General features: G+C 37.4%; 1 protein-coding gene across 1 annotated transcript in view; it reads right to left on the reverse strand.

The window, feature by feature from the left end:
* efnb3b (ephrin-B3b) overlaps nt 1-20069 on the reverse strand; it is an 80298-nt gene that overhangs the window by 15795 nt on the left and 44434 nt on the right. The window contains exon 2 of the mRNA XM_084107592.1: nt 17981-18276. Coding sequence (XP_083963718.1) covers nt 17981-18276 — 296 coding nt within the window. The remainder of the gene's footprint in view (nt 1-17980; nt 18277-20069) is intronic.

Below are 20069 nucleotides of genomic sequence, written 5' to 3' on the forward strand. Positions count from 1 at the left end.
AAGTCCCTCATCGTTTCTCCAGATAAGGTTGATTTGAGTCTATAAATAAGCGTGTAAACAAATAAAGCATTTGGTGGCTCATGTAATGAGATCAGACAGCTCTAATCCTGTTCAGACTGTAAAATCTGCTGGACTGTAAATCAGCTGTGGGATCTACTGTATGAATATCAACACCATCAACGCTCATAAAGCCTCTAAATGTATTACATAGAATACAAAACAGATTAAATATGAAGAGATGACAGAATACACAATGAGCTTTGATCCTGTTCCCTTTCTATACTTTATATAAATTAAAAACGACTCTAAATATATATGAAACATATGAAAAAAGAACTGGAACAAGGACAAAATCGGCCTGATTCTGAGATGGCGAACGGGAACATGGTTTGTGAAACATTAGCAACACACTATTAGCTGTTTGATAACGTAGTCAAGCAAAAGGATAATCATATTAATTACCGTTATGTGTTTGACGTTGCAGAGAGCATCGACTTGTAGACGAGCCTGTATAATTCACTCTTCCTCTTCTTCTGAAGAATCAGTTTCTGGTTTAAACATATATTGCTGAATTAAACCAGTATTTCCACTTGCCATTGTGTAGCGTTTACCACAGTAAAGCTGACCGAGTGGATTAGGTACTCTGAGCTGGTGTGAGTGAGTGGAGGCGGGGCTAATTTGCATATTTATGGATCCGCATATACTAAATGAAGCAAGGGTGTAGAGTTACATTCAAGCTTTTTTCAATTTGATTATCAAAGATGGGATAAAACTAAGGATGCACCGATATGAACATTTTGGCCGATACCGATAACCGATAATTCTTTATATTTGAAAGCCGAAAACCGATATATATTGGTTGATAAATCTAAATCCACATTTTTATATAATTTTTGAGAGCCTGATTACAAAAACAAACGTCTCAGCATTAAAAGCCATGTCCCAAGCACATAATTATAATAATGTTTTTCTCATTTTAATTTTATGTAGCCTATGTGACAGATTTGCGCTGCATGTTGCACTTAACTGTATTTTCCTTTTTTGAAGTGATTTCGATCATATTTCAAGCAATTCAAAACCATCATGTTGAACAGTGCACATCTGAAGTGTCTCAGCTGAAGGAAATAATACATTATTTATCGGCTTTAATATATTGGCCAAATTTTCTTATTGGGACGATAACCATAACATTATAAATGAACATATATCGTCCGATAACGATATTGTGGCCGATATATCGTGCATCTCAAGATAAAACTTTTGCCTGCAGGGGGACTTTAATAGTTATACCGTTAAAGAGCTTAATGATGATGAGCCAAATTATGTAACTGTTAATAGAAGTATATAATATAACTATTGCGCATAACTGTAGTTTCAAGTATTTATAAATATATACTGTATTACATTGTGCATTATATGCAAGACGTGCATAAAGCGTTATGAATTCTTCTTCAATGAATAAAGAATATCATAATGCATTATATATACTCTGGCTTAAGTGCTACAGTACCAACAAGCCTCTCCAGACACCAGCAATCTAGAAAACAACACTTCATCTCAGAACAGAGAGGAGAGGAGCAAGGCATGATGGGATATCTCTGCAGGACTCCTGGGTTATGTGGGGTTATGAAGAGCGTCATCGGTGCTCCGGCACGGCTGACAGTGAGGATGAGGTCGGAGAGGAGGAAGGACATCCAGCTTAACTGGGTCATGGCTGTGGGCAACAGATCTATGCTTTACTGCAACAGGAATCTGGATGTATCTATATCTGCTTACACTGAGTGGGTTCAATTCAGAATAGATGAGTCATGACTGCATGAGCCTAAACATCCAGTGCATTTTAATTAAAGAAAGACAAGAGAAAGAAAGAGTGAGAGAGGACTGGAGGAGATCAAAGTATTTGATGCTCAACTTTTCCTTCTGGCCACCTGATATCTGTATATCATCTATCTATCTATCTATCTATCCATCTATCTATCCATTCATCGGTTTGTCTGTCTGTCTGTCTATCCATCTGTCTATCTATCTATCTATCTATCTATCTATCTATCTATCTATCTATCTATCCATTCATCGGTCTGTCTGTCTATCTATCTATCTATCTATCTATCCATTCATCGGTTTGTCTGTCTGTCTGTCTATCCATCTATCTATCTATCTATCTATCTATCTGTCTGTCTGTCTGTCTGTCTGTCTATCCATTCATCGGTTTGTCTGTCTGTCTGTCTATCCATCTGTCTACCTATCTATCTATCTATCTATCTATCTATCTATCTATCTATCTGTCTGTCTGTCTGTCTGTCTGTCTGTCTGTCTGTCTATCCATTCATCGGTTTGTCTGTCTGTCTGTCTATCCATCTGTCTACCTATCTATCTATCTATCTATCTATCTATCTATCTATCTATCTATCTATCTATCTATCTATCTATCTGTCTGTCTATCTATCTGTCTGTCTGTCTGTCTGTCTATCTATATCTATCCATTCATCGGTTTGTCTGTCTGTCTGTCTGTCTGTCTATCTATCCATTCATTGGTTTGTCTGTCTATTTATCCGTCTGTCTGTCTGTCTGTCTATCTATATCTATCCATTCATCGGTTTGTCTGTCTGTCTATCTATCCATTCATTGGTTTGTCTGTCTGTCTATCTATCCATTCATTGGTTTGTCTGTCTGTCTATTTATCCGTCTGTCTGTCTGTCTATCTGTCTACAGTATCTACCTTTTTTACTGGTGTCTCTGTTCTTATGCTCCACTTTGACCCGGCACACCACACACTCAACATGTTAAATCAGCCTAGCCACACGAAACACGCCGCTGACGCAACACTGCCAAAACATTTGTTTGCCCTCCGGACAACTTTCACTTCAAGAGCGGAGACGGAGAAGTTGTTGAGGTGAAGGACAAAAGTGTGGAGGGAAAGAAAGAGCAAGAAAACAGGGAAGTGGGTCAATGGTCTGAAGGGAGGAAGGAGATGGCATTCAGTGAAAGAAAGCAAGAGGGAGAAAGAAAGAGAGATAAAGAGATGGAGAAAGAGGGAAGGAGGGGGTTGCTATATAAAGATGCCAGCAAGTATAAAACAGAAAAAACAGGAGAGGAGTAGCGGAGCGGAGAGTGTGGCTGAAAATTCTGGTGGACTGTTGGTTTCTGGGTCACATCAAAGCCAAACGGCAAACACACGGCACACGGGGAGACGGCTAAAGTGGTTTCAGCCAAGAGATGGGCGGGATCAGGAATAATTTCATATCACTGTAATGGTATATATTACAAAATAGTTGCTGAAAAATCAACAACATTTTTTTTATTGATTAAATTATTTTTATATATTTTTAGAATCTGCTGAATATTCCAAATAACAGGTTCCTATGACCATTTTCTTTCTTTCTTTTTTAACTTCATAAATGCATCACATAAGGTTATTCATAATAATTGAAGGATAAATCTGGCATCAGGGCCAAAACACTGATGATAATTAAATGGTTAGATCACCCAGGCAGCATTTATGTGATCAAAAATACACTTAAAACAGCAACATGTTCCCATATAATTACAATTCAAAATAACTGTTTACTATTTTAATATATTTTAAAATGTAATTTATTCCTGTGATCAAAGATGAATTTTCAGCATCATTACTCCAGTCTTCAGTGTCACATGATCCTTCAGAAATCACTCTAACATGATGATTTGCTGCTCAAGAAACATGTATGATTATTATCAATGTTACGATTCTTTGATGAATACCTCAGCATCCTTAGTGAATAAAAGTATTTCTTTACCCCACACCTATACTATATATATATATATATGCAAATGCAAATGCAGATCCCACTGTTTTGATGAAATAAAGTTTTTGCTCAGGTATTATGCACATGGTTACTGTCTTTATGACAGTTTTCCTAAAATTAGATGATCCTATCGCCATTAATAAATTAGCAATATATCGCCTTTCTTACAGTATCGCAATATATCGTATTGTAACCCCTGTACATATCGATACACAGCCCTATCACACTATTCACATATATGTATGTACAAAAACACTTTTCAACCTTACAGATGAGTCCTGCATGATCTCTGGCGCCCTGTCTTCAGCAACACAACACACAGCACTATTTCAGCTTGTGCCCAACATCTTAAACACTGTAATCACATTTCACTGTCGTTTTAATTACAGGTTCTAATGAAAGCAAGCAGAACACTGCCAACGAGCAAAGCAGCGAGAACAGCAGTGTGTGTGTGTGTGTGTGTGTGTGTGTGTGTGTGTGTGTGCCTATAAGCCAAAAATGAAACAACGTCTCCAAACGCTCACCGAAAAAAAAACTGAATCCACTTCGGCTCTTCTGTTTGACAGAACAGCCAGAACCGCACACTTGAAAAACACACACACACACACACACACACACACACACACACACACTCCAACATCTGGAGTACTTTAGGGTTGGACAGATTCTAGAGCCAACCATAATTCTCTGGCTGTGTGTGTGTGTGTGTGTGTGTGTGTGTGTGTGTGTGTGTGTGTGTGTGTGTGTGTGTGTGTAAGACAGACAGACTGAGAGACAAACTCGGGACAAGATGTTCGCCTTCTGCGAGATCCTGTCGAGCTTTTAGCTCTTCTTTTATCATTTGTGTATCCGAAGCGCACTAAAACCCAAACATCACTATCACCCGGAGAGCACAGGATGGAGGGGGAAAAGAGAACGAAAGAAACACAGAGAGAAAGGAGGAGAAATAAGAGAAACATGGGAGGTAGCCAGTTGAAATAATGTATCCTGACATCTGTGCCTGCGTAGGGCTCGAGGGAGAGAGAGAGAGAGCGAGCGAATGAAAAGGAGGAAGATGGACAGAAAGAATCAGATGAAATAGAGATGATGGATTGTGGGAAAGACAATGAAAGCAATAACTAAGATTTGTGTGTGTGTTTCTACTGTGACAGGAAATATGTTTGATTAAGGCTTGTTTGTGCGGTTTGTTTTGCTGAATGTGACATACTTTCTGTTGTGTGTTTGTCCTCAGTGGATTCACACACTGGAGCAGAAATAGAAGAATGAGGGTTTGGATGGCTGGGAGGAAGAGCTTTTGGATGTGTTTGAGAGAGAAAGAACGACAGAAAGAGAAAGTAATGTTGGTCTGTGTTTATGTAAAGGAACTAAATGAGTTATTCAAGCTTTTCCAAAGCCACACTGAGTGAACAAGAGAACGCTGGTTTTCTTAAAATGACAGGATGTGCAATTACGTGTAAGTGTTTTGATCTTAATATGTGTGTGTGAAAGAGAGACAGCATAAAGACAGCATTTAAAAGAGATAAATATGCGTTAGTTTCCTACGCAAACACACTGACTGTTACTGTTTCACTTTTCTGAAACACATTTTTCCTTCTGAAGACAAAAATACAATTCACTGATTCATTCATTTATACAGTACATAAAACATTTCAAATGTTGTACTTGTGTGTGTATATGTCACAAACAGAGACACATCTAAACACACACAAACAGTCCTAATCGATACAGCAATATTAAACATTTTTGGCAAATTGTTTCATTTGGGAATGGAAAAACAATTCACACACTGACCCACATATCATCTATAATCTCTCTCACAGAAATAGACATAATTGTGTAACACTGCAACGTCAGATTCATTTCTGTTCATTTAAATTAATCTTACAGTGAATAAAGTAAAAAAAAAAGTGCTACAAGAAGTCTATTTGGTTAAATATCTTCTGTATGTTTTAATTAAGATGTATTTCATCTACAAATGTTTGATGTTCACTCTATTTCAGACCTTTGTTTATGTTGTTCTCAAGATAAAATGACAGACCTGCTCAAATAAAGTCCGGAATAGGTGCGTTTCCATTACAGATTTGCGCGAAACTTTTGCGATTTTTTTTCTAAATGTCGATAAAAACTATTGCGAAAAATGACTGCGTTTCCATTAACCGATGTTATGCGACTAAAACGTCATTTTTCCCTCTCGCGAGAAGTCATTCCAAAAATCATGGCAACGAATGTTGGTAGGTTGTTGCAGCCGCCACACTAGCCATTATTATTAATCGAAGGAGATAGGCGTGTTATCCAAGTATTAATGGTAAGGAAAGACACTTATACTGTGAGCGGCACATATAGCCCGAGTATGAGGTGTTTCTGGGTGTTTCTTCCTCATTTCTGCTTTGAGGTCTTGGTTGTGCCATTTTTTTGAGGTTTAGAATTCAGTATTCCTGTAATTCTATTGTCTTTTATGAATTTAATAAAGAACTCTGTCTCGTATTCTGTCCAAACACACCGCGTCATTACGTCAGGTGACTGTAAGTTTTCCATTGCAGTTTTGCGAAATATTTATTTTTCGAATTGCCTGAAAAACCACCTCATGCGAGCGTGAAAACTTTTTTGCGAAAATTACGTGTTTCAATTAAGTGTATTTTCAATTCGCAATTTAAATTTGCGCAATTTGAAGGGTAATGGAAACGCGGCTAATCACAGCTTCTGCTTCACAGTTGCTTTGTGAATTGGTTCAAATGAATCGAGAAGATTCGTTCACAATGTTCAAAAGTAGGCTATACCTTTGCCCATTTCCTTCATTTTCCAAGCCTGAAGAGTTTCCAGAGCCTTCTAGTTTGAGAGCTGTCTGTTAGCTTGAGAGAAGACAGCGGATCCGCAAACACACACACACACACACGCGCGCAGAGTCCCTGGCCCCCATTATCTGAGACAGCTTTGTGTTTGGAGTGTAGGGCACAGGGATTAAGTCAGATCTATAACCGTGAATGGCGGAGTGTTGGGTTCCTCTCTCCCACAGAATTAATTACCCTAATTAGACTCCTTAATTGCATGCATTACAATCCTGGTTTCAGAGGGGAGGAACAGGCTTCACACATTGAGCAGAAGGTGCGGTGGCACAAACCCAGCTGAGACATGCATCTTCTCCTCCATATTAATAAACTCGTTCGCACAGCTGTAAATATATGGATGGAATATTAGCACTCAAAAGAGCTCATTAGTCAGAAGAAGAGCATATTAACCCATAGGACAGAACGTACCGTGTGGTAATGTCTTGTTTTTAAATGAACAACGGCTGATTTAATCTGTCCTGTGGTGAGGTTAGGGTTCTGTCTTATTCTATTTTCAGCATTCAAGCTTCACAGATTCGTTGATTATGACAGGAATAGTCTCGGCCTCAGACCGTACGGACGGATGCATATTGCACAAAAAAAGTGCTGAGAGCTTTCTCAAACTGGCGCGCAATTTTTGGGTGGTCGGAGTATAGCCTACAGGTTTTTATCTGATTCACAGGAACGTCATGTTTACAAGTTCCCAAACGTACATGGCTCTTACTATCAGTTCTTGGCCAGAATAAAATGCAACATGGAAGACTTAGAGGATTTCTTCAAAATGAAAATTCTGTCATCATTTACTCACCCTTAAGTTGTTTCAAACCTGTATGAATTTCTTTCTTCTGATGAACACAAAAGAAGATATTTTGAACAACTTGAGGGTGAGTAAATGATGACAGAATTATTATTATTTTTTTTTTAAGTGAACTATTCCTTTAATGCTGATATTCAAAAATAGTAAGAATAAATAATCCAAAAATGAAAATTTGGTTATCATTCTGTCACCCTTATTTCGTTCCAAGCCCGTATGACTTTCTTCTGCACAAAAGATAATATTTTGAACTATTTTTGTCCACACAAGAAAAGTTCAAACCAACATTGACTTTTAATGTACAGGCATTTTTTCAAAATATATTCTTTTGTGGTCCAGTATCTTCAAGAAAGACGTACGGTTTTGGCTAGAGGGTTACAGAACGATGACTGAACTTTCGTTTAATTTCTGTCATCTCCTATTTATGAGTCTGATGTACAATAAAGTAGGCAGATTTTTCTCCAATTGGCAATCAACAATCTGATTGGCTGGCTTGAAGCAATATCCGGGAGTCGCCGTACACAGGTTATATCAGTTTACTGGGAAACAAAGCCTGTTACAATGAGCTCTTCTGAGGAATAACTAGTCGCCGGATTTGCCAAAGTTTGTATAAATTTTGTTTGAGAAACTTACTTGGCAAGTAAATAATATATCCATGAGCGCATACTGCTGTGCTCGCTTGCCCCAAATATAAAGAAAAATTCTAAAAATAATCTAAAAAGTGAACTGAGATTTGTTAGTAATTAAGTAGTCGGTTCTTGGCCAAATGAGATGTATTTGACTATGTGTAAGTGGATCAGACTATGCAAAAATGGAGCAACTTCATGCACTTGCAAAGTAGACAGCTCTGTTGATCTAAGGCCGTGTTATAAAGATGAGTTTTGGTCGATCGGATCACAAGTGGACGACACTAAATACAGGTGTAAACGGGGTCTAAAACGTTTTGAGCTTGTCCACTTTCCACCACTTCCAGAGGTAATCAAAAACACATTCAACCAGATTGCTTTTCGTATGTGTAAATTGCACAAACTTATTTTGTCCATTAGATTGAAAGATCTGAAAAAGCCCAAACATTTCCCCACTCATAGACCCTCCCCTCGAAGAAATCAGGACAGAAGTGGTTGAAAGTGGACAAAAGAGTCGGATTAAAACACCAGATGTAAACGGGAATGTGTCTCCTTCGTCTACTTGAGATCCGATCGACCAAAAGGCATCTTAACTCCAGGAGTAAACAGGGCCAAAATGAAATGCATCACATCAATTGCTCTCGGTGTAGACGTGTGTAATGCTAACGAGGATCTCTGACTCTGCTATGACTGAGGTGGTGATCTTAGCTCAAATGCTCTTATGCACTTTAGAGGCGACTGCTACACACACACACACACTCACTCTAAAATGCCTGTGCGGTTTTGCATTTTTAACGATTATTAAAATCTTGGCACGCCAGCCAGAGCGCTTGGTGAATTATGGCTTTGGCATAAAGAACAGCAGAATGAGAAATCTGCCAAAAAGAAAAATGGGGGCCAAAACGGGGAAGCAAGAAAGACGACAGAAGAGGTCAGATAAGGGGAAGAAACTACTTTGTGCTGGTAAGATACACTAGCTTAAAAGAAAATAAATAAACTAAGATTAAAAGATTTATCCCAGGGACAGATGAGTGGATGAAGATCTGGAAGGAGATGGAACAACAAATGAGAGCAGAGAAGAGAGAGCCAAATGAACGGTGAGATTAATGCGTCCACAGAGAGGACTGAGTCTGAGTTAGTGTTGGGAATTAAGAAAATAAACGTATAAAACAAAGATGATGAACAGGCAGCTCATCTTTGTATTGCACTGTACTCAGCTGCACACAACAAAAATACAGCACAGTCAGTCTAGTCTGAGTCACAACAAATGACTCTCGGTTCTTTTTATTGAATCAGTTAAATAGACTCACGAATCAGTCACTCACAAATCAGTACTAAAAGAACTAATCTAACTTGCATAAGAGTGAAGAATTTCCATATGCAAAACTGAATAATTCAACTGTACAGCCAGAAATTGTGAACAGAATCAGTTGATTAGAATAAAAGACATTTTGCGGCCGGTATGATTTTTTAAAAATGTTTTTGAAAGAAGTCTCTTATGTTCACCAATGCTGCATTTATTTGATAAAAAAAAAGGTAAAACATTTTTCTATATTAATATATTTTAAATATAATTGTTTTCAAGGCAACCGTTACTCCAGTTTTCAGTGTCACGTGATCCTTCAGAAATTATTCTAATATGCTGATTTGCTGCTTAATAAACATTTCTTATTATTATCAATGATGAAAATGGTTGTGCTGCTTAATATTTTCAGGATTTTTTATTTAATTAGAAAGTTTAAACTTTTGAAATTATTATTAAATCATTTTGATTAGTGGAAATAAAAATAATCAGGCTAATGGCATCAGCCAAAAAAAAGGGGGGAGGGGGATGAGAGTCATTTCAGAAGCTGAGCAAGTTAATACATTTAAAAAAATAAAAAAAATAAAAAAGTGAAATAACATCTGCAAATTAATTCCCAATAAGACCAGGAATGTGTTTTAAGACAGTAAATAGGTTCCATTTTCGATTTTACAGTGAATATTCAACCGGAATTAAAAAGAAATCAGAATCTGAACCAGAGTTGTTCAATTCCTTGCCCGCTCGTTCAGTAGCAAACACTCTTCACTCTTTCTCTCTCTATCTGTTTCTCTCATGGACAGCTGGTCAACCCCAATCCCACCCCAACTCTTTAATCTCCCTCCACACACAGTAAACATCCTCTCTGCCTAAAGTCTGTTTACCCAAAGAGTGTGTTTGCCATGCGAGTGTGTGGTTGATGAATACATGATCTATGAAGATGATCTAGGGAGAATTACAACATGAGCTTCTGTGTGATTTGTGCATGTGTGTGTGGTTATTGTGTTTCACACACACAGCTGTGTGCATGTGTGTGTCTCTGTTCATTATTGCTATTAACGGGTCATGTTTGTGTGATCTCGCACACTAAATTGCGGCCATGTCGTCGTGTTTCTGCATTCGGCCCAGTGAGGCGATGTCAAGGGTCAATGGCATGGTGAGCGCTGGATAAGCGGACCCCCTGTTCCCGGGAAACACATCCCTCCACAAGTGGTTCCTCAGCAGAATGAGGCACAATGCTGGCTTTGTCTGCTACTGCATAGAGTGTGTGTGTGTGTGTGTGTGTGTGTGTGTGTGTGTGTGTGTGTGTGTGTGTGTGTGTGTGTGTGTGTGTGTGTGTGTGTGGTTAAATGAATCACACAATGTTAACTAGTTGGAATCCAATTAGTGTGGGCTTTTTTCTGTCTGACCTTTGGGGAGTATCTGTTCAATCCATCTATCCATCCATCCATCCACACACATAAACACACACACACACACACACACACACACACACACACACATTGGTTTCACTATATCTCACAGATTTTACAGATTTGCCCAACTGCAACTCTAAACCTATCCTAACCCTCACACAAATCTGTAAATAGTAAATTGAAAAAACACAAGCAAAATGTGAAAGGAATAGTTTATGCTAATTTTTAATTCAACTAACATTAACTAACAATGAGTAATACATGTGTTGCATTAATCTTTGTTTATGTTAGTTAATAAAATACAAGTGTTTGTTAGTTCATGCTAGTTCAGGTGCATTAAATATTATTAGATACAACTTTTGATGTTAATAATGTATTACTAAATTTAGAGATTAGCATTAAAGTCCCCCTTCAGTCAATCATTTTATACCTTAAAACTCATCTTTGATCACCAAAATCTTTCTTCATGCCTTAAAATAGCTTGAATGTAACTCTACATCCTTGCCTCATTTAGTAAACGCTGTTCTATGAATATGCAAATGAGCCCCGCCTCCACTCACTCACAGCAGCTCAGAGATCCACTCGTTGACGATCACACGTTGACCTGATTGGTTACAAGGTAGTTTGTGACGTCAGAAACGCCAGCGATTTCAAACCGTGTTTTTGAGACTGTCTTTGGTTCACTGCAGTTTTAAAGAGAAAATACTCAGCAATGGTGTCGACTTATGAATTTGCACGAAACTTGTGCTAATAATTTGACAAATGAAACCTTATTAGAAAGCGTTACCAAAATATCTTCATTTTTGTTCAGCAGAAGAAAGCAAGTCAAGTTTAGGACACGAGGATGAGTAAACTTACAGAATTTTCTTGTTTAGGTGAACTGTCCCTTTAAGACGACTTCACAAGTTGGTTTTGGCCATGCTGCACTATTAGGACTTTTTCAGGTAAGGTTTCCCTGACAAGTATAGACAGACCTGTACACCCATAGAAACATACACTGCACTGTTCTGATTCTTGACCTAAATTGGTGAGGCGAACTGTCACATTCACTTACTCACACTCCGCAAACAGACTCCTTAACTTTTCTTTCCCAAACCTTCTTTCTTCCTTCTGTCCCGCAGAATGTGCTACTAGAGCTGGGTAAAAATTGATTTTCAGATTAACCACAAACTTCATTTGAGCAACATCGATACAGCCTCTTAAAATCCCAAGATCAATCTTTTTTACTCTGTCAGTGTTTTCTGTACAGCTTTTCAACGGTGACGCAGAATCAACAGCCCAGCAGCAAAATAAGTAATATTTTACCTTAGTTTACAGTCCAAATTATAAGTGATATTATAAAAAGCCAGCAAATAATGTAAGAAACCCCGTCTTTCGATTAAGATGTCCTCACAGGCCTCCGTAGTAATCTGATTTAAGATACAATTGACTCTTAAGAGCCGATTCTTTTAGTGAATCAAAAGCATACGACGCTATTAGTTCAATTCACAATTGACTCATATGAACCAGTTCTTTTAACTGAATCAAAAACCAAAATAGTTCCACTCACGAACAAATTACTCTTATGAGACGTTCTTTTAAATGAATCATCCTAAAAGCCTCATAAACGTACTCTAAACTTATACTCTTTCATGCGAGTTCATAACTGAAATTATAATTTGCGTTTATATTTGTTAAACTTATTTTACACATTGTTATGAAAACTGTTGTACAAAATAAATGCTATTTAAATTTGATATGCACAGATCAGTTTGTGCTAAAAACGGCCAGTATGCCCAAATGAATCAGAATCAAAGAGAATCGGAACAGGTTCGCAATCGGAATCGAATCTCTGGTAGTTTCTACTGTACATGTAGGTGATTTGGGGTTTTAAAAGCCTTGTGACATTTGTTCGTCACAGTGAAGGCAAATCCTGACGTATAAACACATTTTCAAGTGCCATTCATCTCAGTGTAAGTGTGTCACAAGCTTCTGTTCAGCATGATTTTGATCAGTCATTCTGTCAGGGTCGATCAATATGGCTCACATGTTCATCTGTATCTGTGTGTGTGTGTGTGTGTGAGAGAGAGAGAGAGAGACAGAGAGAGAGAGAGATTCCTCGAATCCTTCCAGCCATTGTTATTCTGATCACTGTCATCGCTCAGGAATGGTTGTGCTCATCGGTCTGCACCAAAATGTTCTGATTGGCTAAAGCTGCTAAATGAGTTTCTTCTGATCCAATTGGATCGCAGGGGCCAGATGTGCACTGATAAAAACAACTCAGGCAAAAACCGCTGGCAGAACATACAGGCTGCTGGGAATTTAAGTGTAAAAAAATCTCTCTCCCTCGCTCACACACACACTCACACACACTCATTTACCTTTCTCTCCTCCCTGGTGTTTGTGGTTAGCTTTTGTCTCAGTAAGAAGGGAAAACTTCGGTCTGGGGGCTTTAAAACGTTCAAATATGCATCAAATATAGATCTCTCTAAATCCCTCGCTCCCTTTGCTCTTCGACCGCCTCTTCTTCTGTTTCTGTTTTCTTCTCTTTCCCTCCTTCTATTTCTGTCCCTCTGTTGTTTTTCTGCTCACTCAAATCTTAAAACGGCCGCCATAAAAGAAAGCAATTTATACGGATCAAAACAATACGGCACCACGAAACACGTAAAATAATCGCACGGAGAATTTCAGCATCTGCGTGTGTGTGTGTGTGTGTGTGTGTGTGTCTGAGCTGCTGTTCAGTGGAGAAACCCGGTAAACCCGTCTGTCCATCTTGTTCTCTCTTCCTCCCCCACCTCCCTCTCTCATCCTCTTTTCCTCTTGAGTTGTCTTGTCTGGGTTTGAGTGACAGTTAGCCATCTGTCTGTGTCCGCTGCCACAGCAATGGCACGCCGATAAGAAGCCCAGAGCTGCTCCTCAGTCAGGTACCCCAAATCCCTCACGCTGACTGACAGCAACATGTGTGTGTGTGTGTGTGTTTACAAGAAACTCTGCTGTAAGATAGATACTGGGATGACTGCAGAGCAAATAAAATCATGCTTTAAAGGAATAGCTAGGCCAACGATGAAAATTGTGTCATCATTTACTCGCACTCGTGTCGTTCCAAACCTGAATGACTTTTCTTTTTTTTTTTTAAATGGAACACAAAAGATGTTTTACAACAAAAGCATACGGTGAGAATAAGAGCTGTCAAACGGCAAAGGACCAAAAAGTACCTAAACGAGTGTATTTTGCTTGTGTGCTGCTTTCACTCTAAATTCAAAAATCTCCTCATTTTACCGACAGCTTTAAACAATTAGAGATGCACGGATATTATAACCGATTAATGTTTCATGTTATGTCCAATAACCAGCAAATGACTGATATTAGAAATATGTACTATTTTGTGTTAGAAAAAGTAACACTTTACAAAAAGGTTTCATTTGCAAACATTAGTTAATGTATTAACTAACCATGAGCAATACATTTGTTCTAGTATTTATTAAACTTTGCTAATGTTAGTTAATAAAAATACAGCTGTTCATTGTTCATGTTGCTTCAAAATGCATGTTAACAAATACAACTTTTGATTTTAATAATGTATTAGTAAATGTAGAAATTACCATTAAAAAAAAAGATTACTAAATGCTGTAGAAGTGCAGTTCATTGTTAGTTCATGTTAACTAATGTAGTTAACTAATGAAACCTTATTGTAAAGTGTTACCAATAAATAAATAAATAAACAACCAAAATAAAAATCAAGTTTTAACAATGCATCACAATATTATGATGGAAAGTAAGACAGATATTCATTTTGAGATGTGCTAAAGATTACATTTAACAGTGTTATTAAAATTAGCTTTAAACATATTTCAGTTGCATTCATAAACTAAATACTAAAACAATTTCTTTATTTTCATTATTTTAAATAAATCTGAAATAAACTAAAATATAACTATTAGATGTAAAAAGTTAGAAAATTGGAATTTTGCAAATAACTGAAATAAAATGAAAATGAAGCAGAAGATCTAAAATGACAAACTAAAACTAAAGAGAAACACTTAAAAAAATGATTAAAACTGACGAAATAAGATTACTAAACCTACTTAATTAAAACTACAATACAGTATATGAATAATATAGCACTGCAGATGCTGTCCTGTACAGTGCAGAAAGTCATACGGGTGAATAAACAATGACAATTGCTTTACAAATGATGATCATTTTCATTTTGGGGTGAACTATCTCTTTAAGTGTATGTGTGTAAACACTGTTATTAGTGACCTAAGGGCGTCTTCATGACCCATGTGATAATTAGACAACGAGATTGGAGCAGCCGTAATGACCTGTCAATGCTCTCTTCCACATAAACACACTCTCTCTCTCTCTCTCTCTCTCTCTCTCTCTCTCTCTCTCTCTTTCATGAATCATTCCTGTTCCAGCTCATTTGAGCTAGGCTGCATAAATTAGCGCATGTTAAGGTAGGTTAATTAATACCATTCTCCCTAAGGTCCAAATCTCTAATGTACACATACCCTTACACACACACACACACACATATGCGCATGACATGTCAGAAGCCATCAAATGTGCACTCTGTCGTAAAATAGAGCACCAACCGGTCATGACAGATGCACACACAACTATTTTTAGCATGTTCGCACACACATAAACACTAAATTAAATGTTCAATGACCCTTAAAATCACTTTTCGCCTTTTTTCCGTGTGGACATTGGTTTGATGGTTTCTCTCCCTCTTTCTCCATCTTGAGTGAGTGTGTGTGTGTGTGTGTGTGTGTGTGCACCTCCGACCTAGCATTTGAGGACTCATAGACTGGCACAGTCAGTCGATCGATTCGTCGGGCCTGTTGGAGCAATGATAAAGCCTGCAGCGTGTGTGTGTGTGTGTGTGTGTGTCACTGACACCTACGTTAAGGCTTAACGGAACACAGAAGAGCCCTGAATTCTGCCTGGCGTCCACACACCAGAAAACTCACACTTGTTTGTCCATTAAGGAGCCGGTGGAAAGAGCTCGATTCTTATCGCTGAGACACAGTGTCTGCGAGACCCGTAACTGCTAAAATTAGACAACACACCTTCACACATACTTTGCACATGTCATAAAAAGACACACAAAAATATGACCTCAGGCTCCTGAGCACAGACTATTTCTTACCTCCCGTATTTGAAATGCTGCTCAACTCATAATGCGGTTTTAAAAGTGTTAATGCAACTTGACTGACAGCTGACGTGCAGGAAATCTGACACATCTATAAAGCCATCAAATCTCTTCCGTCTTATCCGTTATTTATTTATTTATTCGTTTATTTCAACCCTTCTATCACTCTCTCGCTTTCATTATTTTTCTTTATGGAAATAAAGGGCTCACACACCTTTTTAGCCAATCAAATTCTATTACTTTTTATGATTATTTAAAAAAAAATCATATTATAGAAATTGCTGGGACAGATTTCTATACATCAGGTACTTGGAATTAATATATATTCAAGAAATAGATTACCGTTCAAATGTTTGGGGTCAGTAAGATCTTTTTTTTAAAGAAAAATATGACTTTTATTCAGTAAGGATAAATTAAATTGGTAACACTTTATGGTTTCATTTGTTAAGTTAACTTCATTAGTTAACATAAACTAACAATGAAAAAGCATTTATTAATATCAGTTAATGATATTTGCAACATTTACTAATACATGATTAAAATCAAAAATCTGTTTATATTATTTAATGGACATGAGCCAACATTGAACAGTTGTATTTTTATCAATGAATGTTAACAAAGATTAATAAGTACTATAACAAATGTATTGCTCATTGTTAGTTAATGCATTACTAATACTAATCGAACCTTATTGTAAAGTGTTACCTTTAAATTGATCAAAATTGACAGTAAATACATTTATAATGTTATAAAAGATTTCTATTTCAAATAAATGTCATTCTTTTGATCTTTCTATTTATCTGGGTGTAACAAATGCATTACGGTTTCCAAAAAAATATGAAGCTGCACAACCGTTCTCAACATTATTGATAATATAAATGAGTATCAAATCATCATATTAGAGTGATTTCTGAAGGATCATGTGACACTGAAGACTGGAGTAATGATGCTGAAAATTCAGCTTTGTCATCAGAGGAATAAACTACATTTTAAAATATATTAAAACATACGTATATTCACAATATTGTGAGCATAAAAGACTTCTTTCAAAAACATTTAAAAAATCTTACTGACTCCAAACTTTTGAACAGTAATGTGTGTTAAAAAGAAAGAGTACTGTTTACTTTGTTAGTACACATGGTTTTATTCTGCGCGATTCATTCAAACACACCAGGGTCGTACTAACATCCAATTTCATGATCCAATTATTTCCTGGCGGATACATTGAGCCCAGTCTTACATTTTTATATCCTGTTTGGAATGATATGAGGTTATAGAATCAAAATCGTTGGTTGCAAATGCAGTTTCAGCGTACAAATATGTCAATGAGATTTAACTCCTGAGATTTGAGTGTGTTTCAGTTGGGGATTGGGGAACACCAAAGAAACTAAAGTTCTATGAATTTTCCATAACTTTTTGAATCACACTCCCATGCTTTATAGATGAAATGAACCAATTTAATAATTGATGATCTTTACAATGGAACTGAATCAACACTGAACTGACTTCAGCTGAACGAAATGCATCATTTCCCTGTTATCCCTGTAAAGCCGCTTTGAAAGAATCTGTATTGTATAAAGCGCTATAGAAATACAGGTGACTTACAGTGACGTAATACAGTTTTCCATGACTGTGGGAAGAACAGATTTTAAAAACATGTGTTTTGGGTCTGAGCGTGTTGGGGCATCACTTTCTGTGTCAAATCTACTTTCTGAAATGTTGATATCGCCGGGCTTCCGTTTGCGCAGGCCTCATTCCCTCAACGCTACCGTGCACCGTTTCAAAAACAACCCCCAGTAACACGACCCGACGCGAGATGCTTCCACTCGATAAAGTCACAATCAGCTGAATCCCAGCAGAAGATTGTGGCTTCGTTGAAAAGCCCACTAGGCCTGAACTAAAAACACATCAAAATAAACGCAGTGATGAAATGCCATCATGCCATCTGTTCTAACCCTGATTACAACAATAAACAAGGGCGGATGCTGAATGAACACACGAAGTGCGAGCCTCTTCCAAACTAAAGATCTTTTCTACAACTAAAAGTGGTGTCAGACCACTAACATGCGCCCACTCACCGATGATGAAGTAGTCCTGATTGGTTTTGAATTCGTGGCCCCACAGGTTAGGCGAGTACTCCTGAAACTTGATGGTGAACCGCATGTCACTGTTGGGCTTGTCGCAGGTGAGAAGCAGGTTTGGGGCTCCGGTCACTTCACACCTGTCGGCCTGGTCCCGGGACGACACCAGGTACAGTTTGTAGAACTCGTACTCGGCAGGGGAGCGGGGGCCGGGCGGCTCAGACCCGGGGCAGATGAGGTCCAGACGATCCCCGATCTGAGGGTACAGGACGTAACCCTTATCATCACTGAACCTGCGGGAGGACAGAGAGGGAAAGAGAGAGGATTTAATGGCATGTCATTAGAAGCACATCCTTAAAATGTGGGTTACACTTTAATTTAATGTCCCTGTTACAGTGTAATTATGCATTTAAGTGCTGAGTAATATTAATTAACTGCATGTATAGGGTTAGGGTAGGATTTAGGGCTGGTTGATTGTAATTGTGCATAACTTATAGTTATTACTATAGTAAATGCATGTAAGGTCACATTAAAATAAAGTGTTACCAAAATGTGGCATGGCTAAAAACAAATTAATAATTAAGGTTATACTTTATTTAAAGGTGGCTTAGTTGCATTGTTCGTACTCCTATAAGTACTAATACTTATTAACCACATGTACTTGCTATAGAGTTATGCGTAGGGTTATGGTTTGTTTAGGGTTAGTTGCTTGTAATTATGCATAATTCACTGTTTTTACTATCGTAAGTACATAATGTGTAGCTACGTCACCTTAAATAAAGTGTTACACTAACTAGTTAAAATTATAATAATACAAATTTAAAAGATAAATACCATCAAAATAGTCTAAAACAACAATTCAAAGATGGTTTGATGTAAAATATAAAATTATAAAATGTTTTTTTAAATAAACACAGCAAAAGGACTCATCTATCTTCCAATTTCTAGGGTAATTTGGCTGTTTTGGAATCTCAGGGAGTTTCCTTTGAATTCCTTCTATGAAAATAAATGACTAAACGACTCGCAGACGCTAATTACCATTTTATCATCATCTCTGAACAGTCAGCCACACCAACGGCTATTTACATGTAAACAAATTAGGGCAGTTGGACTTTTTTTTTTTTTTTTAATGGGCTTCATATTTACATGTGAAAAGAAATGCGAAGATACTTTTACGTAATGACGGGTGGATCCATTTACAAATCACCATACATTACCATAGCATGCTAACCCAGGGCATGTTTATTAAAGCCAGTCACTCTTTCTTTTAAGAAACAAAAGAAGAGTGTGTGAAATCGTGAAAAAAGGCTTTTGTGTGTGTGTGTTTGTGTGTGTGTGGCATTCCTATGGGAGAAGAGTTTCCTGTCCTTGTCACACAGGTTAGCAAGGTTATCAGTAGCTCTTACAGTGGAGAGAGCAGACACTCAACACACACTTCACGTACTACAATTAGACTGACCGATAGCCACACACACACACACGTGACTTTAAAGGAATGTTCTTGGGTTCAACACAACTTTAGTATTTGTGGCATAGAAAATAGTGGCCTTTGTCTATTTGTTCTTTTCTCTTAACTTGTATTGACAGTAACACATTACACAAAAGGTTTATGTGTTCGTCAATTTCCGAACATTATAAACGTCTTTACAATTTCAATGCAGCTTTACTGAATATAAGTATTAATTTCTTTAAAAAAATAAAGTTAAAATCTTTGCCAAACTTTTGAACTGTAGTGTAGTGAACCGGGCCAGCGATCCAGAGGGTTTTAAAAACAGAAATTTGAGGGTCATATTCACTTACATTAATTATACTAAATGCATTTTCTATGCTGATGAACTCCTGGTTATGCATTAGCAGTGTAATTCTTGTGTGTTTCCTTTCAGTTTGTTGTAAACGGCCCTTTACAGTGCATTTAATTCAAGTCAGAATTATCATATTTACTAGTTGACATGAACATCAAGTCAAAATTACTAGTGGGGAACTCATTTTTCTTTAAAGCTCAGGCTTTTAGAGCTGTCATGACGTGTCATTTTAGAGAATCGCGATGGAAGCAAATTGCAATCGATCACAATCATTATCATCAATT

Source organism: Abramis brama, assembly GCF_963993115.1.
Source record: "Abramis brama genome assembly, chromosome: 3".
Classification (NCBI taxonomy): domain Eukaryota; kingdom Metazoa; phylum Chordata; class Actinopteri; order Cypriniformes; family Leuciscidae; genus Abramis; species Abramis brama.